We start from the raw sequence: 17,498 nt of genomic DNA, 5'->3' as shown, positions 1-17,498 counted from the left end.
AATCATTATGCCTTTTTGAACATATATTACCTAAACTATTAAAAGGGGGATCATAATACACTACCTATAGAATAGAATGAGATAGATACTATCTATGAAATTATTAAAAGGGGGATCATACATTACATATGGAATAGAATGAGATAAGTACTATTTATAAAATTATTAAAAGGGGGATCATACATTAAATATAGAAGAGAATGAGATAAATACTATTTATGCAATTATTAAAAGGGAGATCATACATTACATATAGAATAGAATGAGATAAATACTATTTATGATTGTTTTGTTTGTTTTTGAATTTTGCACAAAGCTACTCGAGAGCTATCTATGCTAGCCGACCCTAATTTAGCAGTGCAAGACCAGAGGGAAGGCAGCTAGTCATCACCACCCACCACCAACTCTTGGGCTACTCTTTTACCAACGAATAGTGGGATTTACCATCACATTATAACGCCCCCACGGCTGAAAGGGCGAGCATGTTTGGCGTGATGGAACTATTTATGAAATTATTAGAAGGGGGAATCATACATTACATATGGAATAGAATGAGATAAATACTATTTATAAAATTATTAAAAGGGGATCATATATTACATATGGAATAGAATGAGATAAATACTATTTAATTAATTTAGTTTCAATACTTTATGCAGTTCTTCTGCTATATTATTTCTCTGAACAAAGTAGCCTCACCTATAGCATCATTAGGACTACAAATTAGTGCAATGGTTTATACATTAAAACTTGAGTATCAGTCAAAAGGTACTATAAATATTATGGCATGTTTTGGAAATTTCTCTGTTTGAGATTTGGTGATGTTTGTGAGTTATTAATGTTTACTGGATAAAAAAAATCATTGTGTCATAGTACCAAAACAATTGGCTGTATGTAGTTAAAGGCATTTTTGTATAATTAGCAAAATTCTTGTTTATTTTTAAAATTTGCATCAATACTTTTTGGGACAATTTAACTTTCTTAACATGGACTTAGTCAATTTGACTTGCCATGTGACCTCTTTGTACCTACCCAAATTGTTTAAAAATTTGATAGAAGTAACTTTTAATATAATGTATGTGTTTTTACAAAATTTAGCACTCTATTAGTAAACATTAAAATTCTTTCACATACTAAAACTATTTTTAGTGAATTATTTTTAATTAACCAAAAAATACTTGTAATTAAATATATAAAGTATTTGTTTTGAATAGTTCATATGCAAAGTAATTTTTCATGTTAAGATTAAAAATACTTAATCTCAAATTTCATTTCTGTTATTTTCAGTAAATTTTGTACATTATCAGTTGGTCAATTTGGCAGACCTTGTCACCACAAAAAAATTTGAATTGTCCTCTTTTCTTTTCTAGAATAGTAGACACCATTTGCACCATTATAAGTTGTAAATCACAATGTGAAGGTGTAGCTCAAATTGCCTTGCCCATGAGCTAATCTGAGCTGCTCGCATGCATACCTATAAAATTATTTATATTATATTGTTACTTATTTTACCTAACCTAAAGAGATACCAGTTCTTACATTTTAGTTACTTTTATAATGATAAAAAAAAGAACAAATAAGAAAAACGAGAAATAAAGTACTGATCTGAGTATTCTTTTGGGTTTTTTTTTTTTGCTGTCAACTATTGATGACATGCCATCCAACTTTTTTATACTAATGGTAGTAATGCATTACACATAGCACCAAATAAAGTAGTATAATAACATGTGAAAAGTAAACAACTGCATATTACTACCAAATTTATTACAACTTTCTATTTATGTGACAAGAGCCATTCATCTCAGCTAATTAATGTTCTTCCTGTGGGAATAAAGCTTATAATGAATGAAAAATGAACATTTATTGAGAAGAGAAAACAATATAATGTCATTTGATAGATGAATACCTTGGCTTTCTAGTATTAAACATAGGAATTACTGAACAATCCTAAAAAATAGGATGTAACAGGTGGGTGTTGCAAGAGGGGTCTGATTTTCTACTTGATGGCTTTGTAACAAAACGAAATTGAATGCTATGAAAGTTAGGGTTTGTCTGATTTTATAATGAATAATTTACATTTAAATTCATAGTTACTGGGAAAGGTGGTGGTAGGTAAAATAGAGAAGATACCTGGAGAAAAAGTCACAGTGGGTGGAATTCAGTATTTTTTTAACTTCTGTCTTATGGAATTAAGAGCCGAAAACTTTTGTACCATTAATTCTTATACTAATTGATATAACATAAACAAAAAGTTTGTATGTTAAACACAAAAACCTTGTGTTATGTGCAGTAAAGGATACTTGTGGTGATAGGATTAATTAATTGTATTTCACTGATAGATTTTGCTATAATACATATGGATTAAGATATATATAAAAAAAAAGAGTAGATATTTAAAGAGATATTTCCACATGTTTATGCTAAACCTGGGTAAAAGAAATAAAAGAAAAAGCAGTCATATTATTATAGATTGTGTGTGTGAAGTTAGAGCAAAAATGTCTTGATAGGATTATCAGATAAACAAATTAAAATTTTTCTCAAGTAGATCGGAAATTATTAACATGAAAATTATAATTAACTTTTCTTAGATAACTTAAATAAAAAAGAAATTAAGAAAATGATTAGCTTTTAAGTTACACATTCTATCTGTGCACACTTTATTAAGAGATGTAAAGATTTAATTTTTAATTATATGTTCTGCTCAGTGTCAAAAACCACATGAAAGGTGTTTTTGTTTTTTTTAATAAATGAAAGATACGTACAAGATTCATTAAAATTATTATTTTGTATTTTGAGATTTTGATACTAGTGTTACAGTATGAAAGTTTGATCTTTCTCATTATCCAGCAAATTAAGCTGTAAAGTATTGTGTTTTACCCTAAGTTTTATTGCTCGTTACAGAGTGATATAGTGGTTGGTAATAAAATATATTGTTAACAGTTATGTAACTTGTGATGTTTAATAGGAAATAACTGCTTAAAACATTATGCATATATCATTTATACATTTTTGTACATTTTCAAATAAATCCATGCAGTGCGTATTTGAGAGTTCCTAATAACGATTTGATCATATCATTACAGAGCTTCCTTTAAATGTCTAAATGCAGATGATTATTTTGAATGATCCTTTATGTGACCATGCCTATCTTCGTGTAAATTAGAGCAGTCAAGCCTGAGAGCTTAAAAAAAAACAACAAAAAAAACAATTTTCAGTTTAAAGGCTTTGGTATGAAAATTTCAACATTTAAATATTTTGAACTATCTCATGCCAGTTTGTTTTTCAACCTGTTAATACACTGCTGTTTATATATAAACATTTTGAAAAATCTTATAATAATAACTTTGAATATACTTTATTGACTCTCTCATCAGGAGCTTGATCAAATCAACCATTTTTGTGCCAAACTGACTTTTCTGGTTTCTATAATAAACTTCTATGATTTGTATATCTTCATGAAATTTCACAAGCTTTTAGTAATCATTAAAACATTTGTACTCAAAAACCACAATTTGTAATGGAATATTTTTGCTACAAATTTCTCCATGAATCTACATTATTGTGCAAAAGTGTTAGGAACATAAAACAATTAGATATGAATATTCGGCTATTTTTAAAGAACAGTGGAAGGTAAATCACATCTGATACATCATATTTTATCTTCATATTTAATACAAAAGAAACTCAGTGGAAGTGCTTTAGTTCAGCAGACAGCTGCTATTTTGTATTCCCTTTTTGCTTTAATAATGTCAAACAGTCTTTCAGGCATTGTTGTAACATATTTAATCAGAATGGTTCTTTGGGATTTTTCTCCAAATCTCTAATACTTTACCATAAAGTTCCTTTGGAAGAAACTTTTGATTTGTCAAGTTTTGAATCTATCTGTAGCACTGAAGCAGTATTCAAAACTAAAGTACAGAGAGAAATAAAAGAAACTTATTGGATTGTTAATCTTAATGCTGTTCAATCTATCAGAATTAATATAGATCGTGGAATTGGTGATCCCCATTCATGTAATGTGAAATTCATTTGAGATAATTTTTCATGCTTGTTTTTTATAAATTAGTCCGTATAACATGTTTGCAGTCTGCAAGTCCACCTTTCAGTAGCACTCAGATTATAAGTGTAAGGTTTTTATTAATTTCTCAAGTTTTATCAATCTATGTGCTTTTCTAACTTCATGGATGTATCTAAATGTAAACGTTTTGTTTTCTACAAAGTAAGTAGTTGGTCAAATGCATGAAAAAAGGTTTTTACTGATCATGTTATACCTTATATTAAATCAAAAAGAAGGAATAAAAAATATTCATTTTCTTATTTACATTTTCCACAAAGCCAACACATGAATCAGCATTCTTAAAAATAAGTTGATTTCAATCAGTGAAATATCAAATCATTTTCAGAGGAAGTTTTCTTACATTTTTAGGGCATTACATTCTCAAAGTTTAAGTGCAGTACTGAGTAATTTTTTAAACAGTGAAGAATATTGCTGGTTTGTAACTTTTATAGAACACATATTATAAGTGTCAGTGATTAATAATATATTCAAAAGCAGGCTCTCTTAAATATTTTTGTCTTTGGGAAGCTATTGTCTTTTTTGTGATAAACTATTTACTTGCGTGAAACAGGTTTCGACAGAATGAAGGTGTTATTGTTTTAGGAGCTACAAACAGAAGGGATGACTTAGACAGGTAAGTTATTTTCATTTTGTTTGAGAGGCATACAGTGATTGGAGCATAAGCTATGATTTGCTGGTTTTATTCATGTTATGAGGTACTACATTTCAGAGTTTACACCAATTACACTGGGGAACACTCATTTTGTTGCATTTAAAAAAAGACCTTTCTGTAGTCAATTTGAGTGTGTTGATTTCAAATCTGAAGTCGGTTTTTGTCTGCAAGCTACAGATTTTATGCAATTTGACATTTTTATTTATTTTTTAAGGCAGACCATTGCGTTTTCCTTTGGTCCAGTCTCGAAGCATTTCCTCACAATTGTGGCACACAACATGAGGAGCCCTTTGTTTGTCTTGATCACCAAGATGAACTTCAAAATATGCCTTGTAGGCACGCTTGACGAACGCGGATATATTACGTCTCTGACGATTGAGTGTGTAGCATCCACATATGTAGCAGAAGGCATCGGGCTTGTTTCTGCAATGATATCTGTTTTTGGAAGCCATGTTTGATCTGAAACAAAAGAAGAATGATCAAAATATTAGAAGCTATCTATATATATGGACGTGAAAATGCTTATACATGGTTTACGCAAGTTCACATTTGTACAATTTCATTAACCTCAAATTGCATACAAACTAGAGCTTGTAGAGAAAAACTAATTTCATATTTGAAATCAGTGCCTAAAACTCCTTCAGAATCAGTTAAAATATGCAATGCAACTCAAAGTTACTGAAAAAGTGTTACCCAGTATTATTGGCCCTAATTTCTACTATGTGGATACTTTGTATATTGGTTAATGGAATATATGTTCATTTCAGTATTTTTTTTCTCTAAAATTTATTTCTTCCAATGATTTAGGATGTTTAAAGCTCATTAAATTATGTTGTTAAGCTAAGATCATAGTTTAACCTTGTAAAATTGTGTTGTTTGTGTTGTTCATCTATAGCTTAATTTTGTTTTCTGTTATTTCTTAGTTATCTTTTATTTTCTTGTAATCTCTAACTTAAGTTCACTTAGCTAGACCAGTGCCAATATAACCTCATTTACATTCAGTTTTATAAAATTCAGTGCTGTCTTTTACCTCAGTGTTTTCTTTAGTGTTCTCAACATTATCTTATTAATAAATTTAAAAATGGGATAGAGATTTTGTTTTTTGTTAACCCTTTTACAATGGGTCACATGTAAAAGGCTGTGTCATTACATTTGTTAACTTGCAATCAAAATTCAATGAATTACTATTTTATGAATTTGTTAATAACTTTGGAATAAAATTGCAGATTATAATTTAAACTTTATATGTCAGTTTATTTCTTAATTTAAAAGTAAATATTGAAAGGAACATATCTAATATAGATTTTAGTGAGCCACATAGTAAGTTCAAAGCAGCACTGTTTAAAATTAGATGTTTATGATGTCAAAATACTAATGCTACAGTTTGTTTACTAATTAGAAACTCGGATTACAAATATTGACAAGCTACAATATAAAATAAGAACCTTGTATCTTTTTCCTGAGATATTGCTTATATACTGAATCAAACACTGTGACCCTATTCAACTCTTTCCATTTGTTGAAACAGTTCCTTATGTGCACTTACTTTAATAACTGGCATGTGAATAACCACTTGACAGTTTAGAATGTCTTCTTACTGGTTTCCTCAGCTATTTTAAATTTGAAAAGGTTGCCATGTTCATTTGAACCAAGATTTCAAAAAGGTAGGTTGTGTCTCAAATATGATTTTATTTTTATAAATGTAAATACATTTTAGTTACTAAGCTCACTAAGTTACAGTGGAATACTGTGGTGTCAGTATAGTTAGTTATTTATGAATTTTTGGTTATTCAACTGTATATTCACTGCTGGCCAAAATCTTAAAGCCAATGAACATGAAAAAATATGCATTTTGCGTTGTTAGACTTAACCACTTATTTGAGTAGAGCTTTGAAAGATGAAAATAATAAAATGGAAAATAAAAAACAATCTTAGCATTTAATAGGGAAAATGTGAAAATTATGAAATTAGCCTAAATAGTAGCTTGTCAAAAGTTTAAAACCATACCAAAAAGAAGTCCTAAACAGGGTAGGAAATGCCCAACAAGAGGTCTCAGTAGTGAGTTGCATGCCCGTCATTGTAAATAACTTCAAAATTTCGCTTTGACAGTGTCGATATAAGCGTTTGCAGAAGGCTGCCTGGAATGTTATTCCAAGTAGTGAAGATGGCTTCACGAAGATCATGCACTGTTTGAAATTGACATCCATTTCTATAGACTTCTCTTGCCATCCACCCCCAAACATTTTCAATGGGGTTAAATTCAGGCGAACACCCTGGATAGTCCAAAAGAATACATTGTTCACCATGAAAAAGTCCTTTGTCCTTGTCCTAAAGATCCAGTCATTTCCACACAAGCGAGGGCCTTCTATCAATAAGGATGCTCTCTCCAACATGCCAATGTAGCCAGCTTCTGTTTGACCCTTTGTATAACCTGAAGCTCCATTGTTCTATGGAAGGAGAAAGCACCCAAGATCATGATGGAATTTCCTCCACTGTGTCATGTGGAAAATGTCTCTGGTGGGGGATATCTTTATTGTGCCAGTAATGTTATATTTTTTCTCATCAGAAACAAAACCTTTGTTCACTTTTCTACGTCCCATGTTTGGTGCTTCTCAGCAAAGTGTAGCCTAGCTGTTTTGTGGTGTGAAAGGAGGCGTGGCTTTTGAAGACGTTTATGGTTTTTAAATCCTTTCTTTCATAGATGCCGTCGTATTGTTCTTCAGCTGCATTCTGTGTTTGTAAGGGCCTTAATCTGGTTTGACGATTGCCTGGTATATTGCTGGACAACCCATCGGATCCTCCTGCTCAATGCTGACGAAATTTTCATGGGCTGACCACTGGAAATTCTCATTCAGTATCCCTCAGGGTCTTTTAAGAAACTTGCAACAGCAGTTTTACTATGCTGAATCTCACCAGTGATGGCATGTTGAGAGAGACCTTGCTTTTGCATCTCGACAATTCTGCCACGTTCAAACTCTGTTAACTTTTAAGCCTTTGCCATGTTTTTACCCAATGTAACACAGGAGATGTCAGTGGGAGTTGTTGACAATGCTAATGCTTGAACACAAGTGACTAAATTTCGTTACGTGTTTACAGATTAACACTTCGTTTCAGTATGGTCTTAAACTAGTATTTAAACTTGAGCTAGCATTTAGGCTAATTTCATAATGTTCGCATTTTCCCTTTTAAATGCTGAAAAGTTTTTTATTTGTATTTTCTCATTTCTTATTTTCATCTTTCAAAACTCTACTCAAATAAGTGGTTGAGTCTAACAATGTAAAATGCATATTTTTTTCTTTTATATTCATTGGCCTTGAGATTTTGGCCAGCAGTGTATAAAACTTAATTTTGTATGGTATCCTCCACATAAGAAATTTTAAAAGGCTTAGCAGCCTATGTCCAGCAACAACTGAATTCAAAGGTCATAGCAAGAAGAGATAATTGTTTGCTTTACACCTTTATTTATTACTCTGTATTTTACAAAAAAATTAGTTTAATAATTTATTTATGAATACTAATAATCTATATACAGGGTGTTCAGAAATTCACTGTGCAGTTTTGTCTGTTAATAAATATATAAGTGCACAGTGACTTTCTGAACATCGTGTACATATATAATGTATAATAATAGAAGTGTGCCTGTATATTACTGAATGCTAGTGTGTTAAAATGCAATCAAAACAGGGTAGACTAAAGGTCAATTTTATATGATAGGATATGTAACAGAAGTGAATGTGCACCTTGTTAATGCAAAGTTATGTAATGTTGGCTAGGCATTACTGGAAGGTCACTATAATAAAAAATAATGAATATATAGCATTGTGAGACTTAAGCTACTTTGATTAAACATTTGTATTTTTGTGTTAAAATATGTAGTCATTTTAGCATGAGAAAGGCATAATTTATATTTATTTCCTTATTTTATTTTTTATGATGGTTATGAGCTTGGTAAAATGTCATACCCCACATAGTTAAGGTGTGGAAAATAAAAGGTAAAGTCTTACTGAAAACAAACGTTTGAAATATATTTAAGAGGTTTCAGAGATTACATGAATAATATTTGAAGTTTTTGGACAAAGAATAGTTTTCTTAATGTTAACATGACATTATTTCACACTTGGACTAGAAACCAACAGTCTGGATATTTTCACAAACTAATCCTTAGTAAAAATATTCCATTAAAAAAAATCTGATTTCTTTCTTACAAAGCTCGCAAACTTTAATAGAAACATCTGCTAAATTTTGTGAAGATACATACACTGTAATCTAAAGTTAATAGTGTAAATACTTGAGGCATACATGTGTATATTAAGAACTTGTGTATATTATACTGATCCTGTTGTGAAAGGGTTAAATTAAGTAATGTGTGAGGTATGCATATGGAAAATTTTATTTTATATTTTTGTTATCCTACATGATCTACTAACTTTTACAAACCTGTTAAGTTTCTGATTTTTAAATTTTAGTTAAGTTTATTGTTATAAATAAAGGTTACACATACAAAAAAAGAAATATAGTACTTACCTGAGTCCTTGTTTTTGGCTGTTGAGTGTCAATGATACTTAATCCTACTTTTCTATACAAATGGTACCACTACATTTTACTAAATTAAAGAACCTATCTAAGAATACAGAATAAAAATATGTTTACGTATGAACAATGTCCTATTGTCATCATAATCTTTCTGGCTTTGTAAATATTCAATAAAAGCTGCTAATATTTAGCTGAACTCATCAGTGTATTTCCTGTGAGAATAGTTTTAAACTCAAAGTTGAATAGACAATTTATCTGTATATTGAAAAATTTATAATTTAAACCATTGGCTTTTTAGTAGCTCTATGTAATATAGCATAAAATATCACAAAGAGCTATTGACAATTTGTAAAAGAAATGATGTGATAGGTGAATGTAGCAGTTGGGTTGGATTTTGTAGTTTATGGTCACATGAACAAAAAGGATAAAAGGCTGAAAAAATTACACTTTACCTGAATGATCACGGTATTATATTGAGTTAATTTATATTAAATTTCTTACTTCTTAGAGGGGTGCTAAATAAATTAGAGAGTAATTAATTACAATTCATTATTTAGAAATGTTTGTCTAGAACATATTTTTAATGCTCTGTAAATAAGAAAAAATTGAGGATCTTTTAAATATTGCCTTGTTATATGTGGAATGGGTTAATCCTGAAAAATATGGTAAATATAAAGATTCTTGTTTAGTTGTTTTTGTAAGTAAATTTGTTATTATATTTTTGAATAATACTTGAATTATTACAGAATATATTAAATGCTCTATATACTATATTTGGTGTAAATCCCTGTTCAACTGCTGTGCATGTAATTATTAACAGTTCATTATGTAGACCATTTTGTCTAGAATATATTTTCAGTGCTCTGTGAACATAATCATACAATGTACAAAACTTTATGTATGAAAACTGTGTTTAATGAAACTGCTAGTGAAATGTCAGATCTGTGATTTGCTCCTGTGTCTTCTAAACATCTATTAATATTCTTACAACCTTTCTTGCATTTTATATTTCTAATTGCATGTCTACAAAACCATAAATTAATTTTCATACCATTTATTTACTCTACATTAATATTAATAGTCTTTAGTCTGTTTATCTAGTAATATTTTAATGTTGCTTAAGACTAAAAATTTAATCTTTTCAGTAGTTGTTCAAATCACACATTGTGAGATCATAAAACATTGGGAATGATAATCTGTAGTAGTAAAGCAAAATGAAGAGAGGAAGTACCACATCAGAAATAAAACATAGATATGTATTTCCTCCAGTGATGATAAGGCCCAACAGTGCAAGTTTGATTCCCATCACACCAAACATGCTTGCCCTTTCAACCATGGGGAATAATAATGTGATGGTCAACCCCACTATTTGTTGTTAAAGAGTAGCTCAAGAGTTGGCAATGGGTTATTATGACTAGTTGCCTTCCTCTAGTCTTGAACTACTAAATTTGGGACATCTAGTACAGATTGCTGTGTAGCTTTGTGAAAAATTTAAAAACAAAACAAAAAAGCCTCTGATAGTTTCCGAGCAGTTATAAACCTATTTTCTGAAATAGGCAAAGTTTAAGAAATGGAATGTGCAATGTTTATAAAGGCAACATTCATTAGTTGTGCAGTAATTGATATTTAATCTTTTTGTTGTTTTCAAATTGTACTAAGTTAATGTTACAAAATATAAATTCAAAAGTACTTTTAGTTAAAAACTGTTGCTCTAAGAGTACAGAACTTTAGGATTTAAAGTAAACTTTTTTGGAGTTCACATGCTTAAATTTCAGTTTAAAATGAAATGCAGGAAGAAAGCGTGATATCAGATATAAAATTGTAAATAAGAAAATAAATACATAACTTAGGAACAAAATGAAAAATAGTAAAATTAAAGTTAAGAAACACAAAATAATTTCAAACAGAAAGTTTTAAAATTTAAGAAGTATTTGGCAAAAAAACAACAAAAAATTACTGTGTTGTAGAGCAGATTTAAATCAAAATAAGTAAGGAGGCAGCTGACCAACACATTAGAATTTTAAATGTAGAATCCAGTAGGTAAAAAACCCTATAAGAACCTCTGTTAACTTGTAGATTACCAATACTTTATTTTAATTGAAGTTTTAATACCCATACCAGTTGTCTTGAGTATATATTTTTACTTCAAGTGAGTTTCTTGTTATCACCAGTAAGAACTACAGAATTCAAAATATAATAACTATCCATAACACCTGACAAGTAAACACACAATTAGGCAGGATATATGATGATATATCTGAAAAAGTAGCTTCAAACAACTGAAACTGAATACAAACAGTTATAAAAGTGATAAAATGAGCCACAATGCTTATACTTAAAATAGAGATTATTGTAATAGAATTTTGAAGAAAGAAAATAATGTGACATGTACGATCATTTACAGATTTTCAATCCATGTAACAATTACATTTCTCAAGCATGCACAAGTAGTAATTTTTTGAAAACTAATTAAGACTATTCAGGTTTCTTGCTTAAATTAGCAACATTGTAGGATATTAGTAGCTCCTGAAGAAGCTGTAGTAACAATATATTAAGTCAGTATAAATGCATTGTGATTAATAGAAATGTCTCAATTAACTCCACTTTACTTAGAATAATGGTTAGGACTATGCATTAATTATATACGTTATAGGAACTTCCCACACATACCTCTTCATTTGGAAAGGACAATGTATCATTTAGTGCTACTATTGGCTTCCTGTGTTCACTTGAGGTTAATCACATGGGCATTTGGAGGTTTTCTTAACTTGACTACCAATTCTTGTAGTTTCTTGTAATAAAAAACAAAACAAGATGGGAATCTTGTTCATCTATTTTGCTTCTTTTGAGATCTTTAACATGCTCATATATCACTCAAACTTCTCTCCATTGAGTGACTTGGATCTTTTTAGAATGCTGAGGATATCAGATCTTTTGATCACGTAGTCTCAAGGATGTTGGTAGTTGGACCATCAGTGCTAGATCTTAAGAGCATATTATTGAAGGTGTAAGAATTGTTAATGGTTCACTAATTGCTATGGAAGCAATACTGGATCCATGTTTTTTTTCTTTCTATGGATCTTCTCCAACAGGCTTAGCAAGGTTTTTTCCAATTCACATGCTTTTGTTTGAAAGAAAGCAAGGCAAACATCTTTTACTGGATATTATTCTTACATCTTTCAACAAAACAATTTTTTTTTTGGTAAAAGCTAGAGACAGTTATGCCAGCTGTAAATCTTTGTGTAACTAAACTACCTTCATTGCAGTGGATGACTGTGGTGAATATCTAGCCACTTTTAAAAATCTATTACACTGCATGCTAGTGTTTTTCATGGATATAATAGTTGGTGGTTTGAAGCAAGAAGTCTCTCCTCCATCAGCTTAATTTTATATTCTGGACATTGAGTACTTACTTTGTAGTGGCCATCCAAAAAGCTTATGATGATCATTCTTATTGAGTAAGAAGTCTTCCATTATAGCAACTTGTGTTCAAGCTATTCACTACCTAACTTCTGTTAAATGGAGATAGCTAGTGGTTGAGTGCCATGGGTTTTATGGTATAAGTAAGCATTGAAAACATCATGTGAATTTAGCCTTTGATAGTTAGATGTATTTTAGCAAAGAATTACAAGGAGCTGCAACAGATGTTAATTACCATTCATCAAAACAAGTTATGTACACATACTTCTGTTAGAAGAAATGTTTTGCCTAGTACAAAGTGGCATACCAATTCAGTATGTTTTTAAAGGATCAGTACACAGTATTTTATGGCCACTAACTGACATACAGATGAGGCTTTTGACCATTTTCTGGTTGATTTAACAGTATTCCATATCTTCTTTATAAGTTTGAAACTGTCATTGAGATCCTTACATCTGTCACTGAAACCTGATAAGCAACTTTACAGCCACTTCTACTGTTGATCGTGGAGGCCAAAAAGTGCAAGGCTACATTCCATCTTCAGCTTAGTTGTGATAATTATGAACATGATGCACTTTTAAACTTAAAATTATGCTCATGTAACTCACAAAAAATGTGTGATCTTGCTACACTTGTATAGAATAAATGTCATTAGTATTCACAAAACTCAAATAGTTCAGTTCTACCAAATTAACTTTATTCTGAATGAAAGGTACTGAAAAATATTAAGTATACTTTGTTTATTTGTTCTGAAAATTGCCAAGAATTGTGGTATCACTTTTCTGCACAGTGCTGTACAATTTAGTAAAACCTTTACCAATATCAGTGAAAAGACTGGTTATGCTACATTTTTCTTTTTTTCACTTGGTGTAGTGCAGGTAATCCATCGGTTTTAGTCTCATCTAGTGAAAAACTATACTTTTATGACAAGTTTCATTTACAAAATAAACTACATTTTTTTGTACTTTAATTAATTAAACACAGAACATTATTGTTTCTCTCATTGTAATCTAAGCTGAATTCTGCAGGTGTTACTGTACACAAATTCTATAACCCTAAAGGCAGAGTGCATCTTCCTGAAAAATTGTATTCTCTGTGTATATGTTTTTGTGTTTGTAACGGAGGGTGCATGTGTACTATCATACATATGTACATATAAGTCATAACATATTTAATATATTTATATACTTACAGCATTGCATAGATTAACAATGGCAAAAATTATGAATCGTATACATCTAATGATGTTAGACCTTGGATATAGTGCTAAATGTTCAATGTTCGTTTCAATACCCATAGTACCAATCCACTATCTTACTGCTATATATGGTCTGGAAAACTGATTCAGTGCTACACAAAAGTAATGCAATTCCAGGCAACATTTAGCACCAATGGTCCATTTGTGTTAGAATTTGCATAATTCAGGTCACAGTTACTATGTATACATACACAGGCTAAACATAAGGTAAAACAGTAAAACGCTTTCACTGTCAGCTCCTACCAATACCAGCAGTTATGCTGTTCACTATATTAATATCATTTTGTGGGTTGTGAAATCAATTATAAACAGTATCACAAGAGAAGTTACTTGAACCAAGTGTTACACAACATGGATACTTCCACCACCATGATGTATATTAGGTGCAGTCTTTTCTTGCAGTGCCTGAGCACATATAAATTACTAAATAGCAAGAAGATGATTACAGACCTACCAAGTCCAAAGGTGTGAGATCTTGTATGTTCATGCAATGCAAGGTTACACGTGCAAATGTCCAAGACTTTTGAAGAAGTCTTTTAGCAAGTTTTTGTCTATAGACTGAACCTAAGTGCTCAGAAAGCAAGGATCATGAAGTTCATTTAATTTCTTGGTGTAGCACAATGTCTAGCAATGATTAACAGAAATGACTGTTAATACTGTTTTTGGCTTACATTTGATAACTGAGCTGTCTTAGGTGTAGAAGCATAAAGTTTCATTCTGTCTCTACTGAAGAACTACTGCATTACTCTACTGGGTGGCTCAGAAAGTTAAGCTTACTTCATCATTTCTATTGTTTTTCTTCATCCCACAGCTGTTGTAACTGCTAAAAATTGAATAATGTGTGCAAAGCATTTTATTATGAAAACTCCTTTCAATGGCTTAGAAACTAAAACCCCAAACTCCTTTCAGATTTTAAGTCCCTAACTACTGACCCATGTGATCATCCTAATTATCAATTGGTTTCATTCTCACTTGTAGTGATTCAGAGGTCATTGTTGATGTCATGGAAAACCTTTTAAACAGCTGAAATGCTTTACCTTTAATTCACTGTTGTCTAATTCATGATTGGTGTCCGATGTATCTGTATGTTTCATCAGCAGAATGAGAAGCTTTTGTTCTTCTCTGTATCATAAATTGCCTGACCTCTTGATTCCTACTCCGTTAATGCATAAGAGGTTTTCCTGTGACATACAGTTTTAATTATGACATAGATCTTAAATACTAAATAGGAACGTTAAACTCTTAACTAGTTCATAGTAAAATATTCTGAAAGAGTTAACTTCTCTAAGCATAAGGTATATAAATATATACTATACAAATGTTAAGTGGAAATGGCTGCTAAACGTAAGAAAATACAGCCACCAACTTTTACTGACTTGTATTCTTACTTTGATAGTTTAATTCCATTCATTTTCAAGCAAACTTAGGCTATAAAGAGTTTGTAAACTGGTTTCAATATTTTCATGAAAGTGCATTTATGTATTTTGATTGTTACAACACCTGATCTGTTATAAGGTTTTAAGAACACTTATAAAGGAATGTCATATTAACAGCATCAGTCAAATTAATGCAAAAATTGTGAATCACATACATCTAATGTTGTTAGATCCAAGATTTGCTCTGCTTTTGTTTGTTTTTTTTATTTACGTTTATACATAAACTTTTGTGTATTTATTTTTTACATTTGAAATATGTATATTGGCTTATTACATTTTGGAAAGGTAATATGAAACAAAACAAAATTTAAATTAAACTTTATTTTCTGTGCTTTACCCCAGAGTGTTTTTTATTAGATTTGTGCAAGTTTTCTGCTTTTGTTTCTTTTGTAGAGCACTTTTAAGACCTGGTAGATTTGATGTTGAAATACAAGTACCTATTCCTGACTTAAAAGGAAGAAAAGAAATTTCTAAGTTATATCTTGACAAAATAGTAAAAGCTCATGATGTTGATCTTGACGTCTTGGCAAGAGGAAGTACAGGATTTACTGGGGCAGACATAGAAAATATGATCAACCAGGCAGCTCTTAGGGCAGCTATTGATGGTGCAGAAGCTGTGACCATGAGCTATATTGAAAGTGCTCGAGACAAAGTCCTTATGGGTAACTATTTGTTTAAATGTGTGGGTGTCTTTCAGTATTTTTAACTTTAACGTTAGGTCATCAAAAACAAGCATTTAATTGATTAAAAAAATGAACAAACCTTAAAAATATTTCATTTTAACATTTTCCTAACCAGAGGGGCATCATTGTTATCTCATGATATTTTCTTCTTACAATGGAAATGTTAAACCAAATTTCCTTAAAGATAGCACAATTTTAGTAAATTGTATCTGATTTTGGTCTAAAAGAATTGATATGGTTTGGTATAGGATTTCTTTCATGACTGACCAAGGTACTCACCTTAGGGTGATATGCGGTTACGGTTAGCAAGGTTGGCTCTTCTTGCATTGTAGCTTTGACAGAGAAATGTGGATGTATATGTGTGTGTTTATTATAATGTTTTTACTTTTCATATGATTGTTCTTGAGAGAAAGATTCATTCATACATCTTTCTATATAAATTAGTCATTTTGCATCATTCCTGATACTTCGATAGACAGGAAATAATTGCAATGTTGACTTTGTATTTATTCTGTTGCATTCCATTTGATGTTTCTATTGCCAATTGATAATCTTAATTAATTACACTAATGTTGGCAAAGAACATTATCATAGAAAAATATTAGTTTACACTTTTTACATTTTTACATGTGTTGCTGTTTCTAGTAAATGGACCTGATAGTAATGCCCAGTGAGGTTTCATCTACCACATGTAACTACAACTTCATTTCATTTTTTACCTTACAAAAGGTTTCAATTTCAGCTTGTAGACCCTGCAGTTTACTGTAAAAAGTGTACTGTATAATTCATGAAAAGTACCAGAATGATTTTAAGACACATTTTTCTTACATGGCACGAAAATAAACATCTGTCTTGAATTTCAGATTGTACTTTTCACTTGTGAACAACAAAGACAACCTTTCATTTTGAGTTATTGCCATCTCTGTTTTGTGTGTTTTTGTTTAGCAACTTATTTAGTTCCTATTTTGTTAACATTTAAAATGTTTGCTGGTTTTAATGAAATCACTGACATTAGGGAAAAATCACTCTAATTATTGAAAAAACCAAATACGTCATGACTGAAATGATAACTTTTGTTTCTCATTATCATAAATTGCTTCACAAAAAGACTTATTTTGAACTTATCTTTCTCATTTGACTGATGGGTAGTGCTTTAGTGGTTAAAAAGAATACATCCAGGATTCACCCATAAGGAAATGTTGAATAATTTGATTATGATTCTAGTTGTTCTTACTTAACAAATTGCAACTTTTACACTTGAAATTAGCTACTGTCTTTTAATATCTGTATCAGTAATTTGACAGATCAGTTATAAAAGCACTTTTTTCAGTGTAGCTAAGTTACTTCAGACATATCTACAAAGAGGTTGGAGATATTTTCCTTGGCGTGGGTCCACTGACATCTAGGTGGCTGTGAGGGTATCAAAACAGTGTATACA

The 17,498-nt window shown here is 30.7% G+C and overlaps 1 protein-coding gene across 6 annotated transcripts in view; it reads left to right on the top strand.

The window, feature by feature from the left end:
• The window catches only part of YME1L (ATP-dependent zinc metalloprotease YME1L), a 140,297-nt gene that overhangs the window by 81,303 nt on the left and 41,496 nt on the right, over positions 1–17,498 (top strand). For all 6 annotated transcript variants that reach the window (XM_076481856.1, XM_076481825.1, XM_076481845.1 and 3 more), the window contains exons 13-14: positions 4,629–4,691; positions 15,771–16,039. In XM_076481856.1, the coding sequence (XP_076337971.1) occupies positions 4,629–4,691; positions 15,771–16,039 (332 nt within the window). The remainder of the gene's footprint in view (positions 1–4,628; positions 4,692–15,770; positions 16,040–17,498) is intronic.

The sequence above is a fragment of the Tachypleus tridentatus genome, chromosome 2 (assembly GCF_004210375.1).
Source record: "Tachypleus tridentatus isolate NWPU-2018 chromosome 2, ASM421037v1, whole genome shotgun sequence".
Classification (NCBI taxonomy): domain Eukaryota; kingdom Metazoa; phylum Arthropoda; class Merostomata; order Xiphosura; family Limulidae; genus Tachypleus; species Tachypleus tridentatus.
This window is presented reverse-complemented; position numbering and strand designations above follow the sequence as displayed.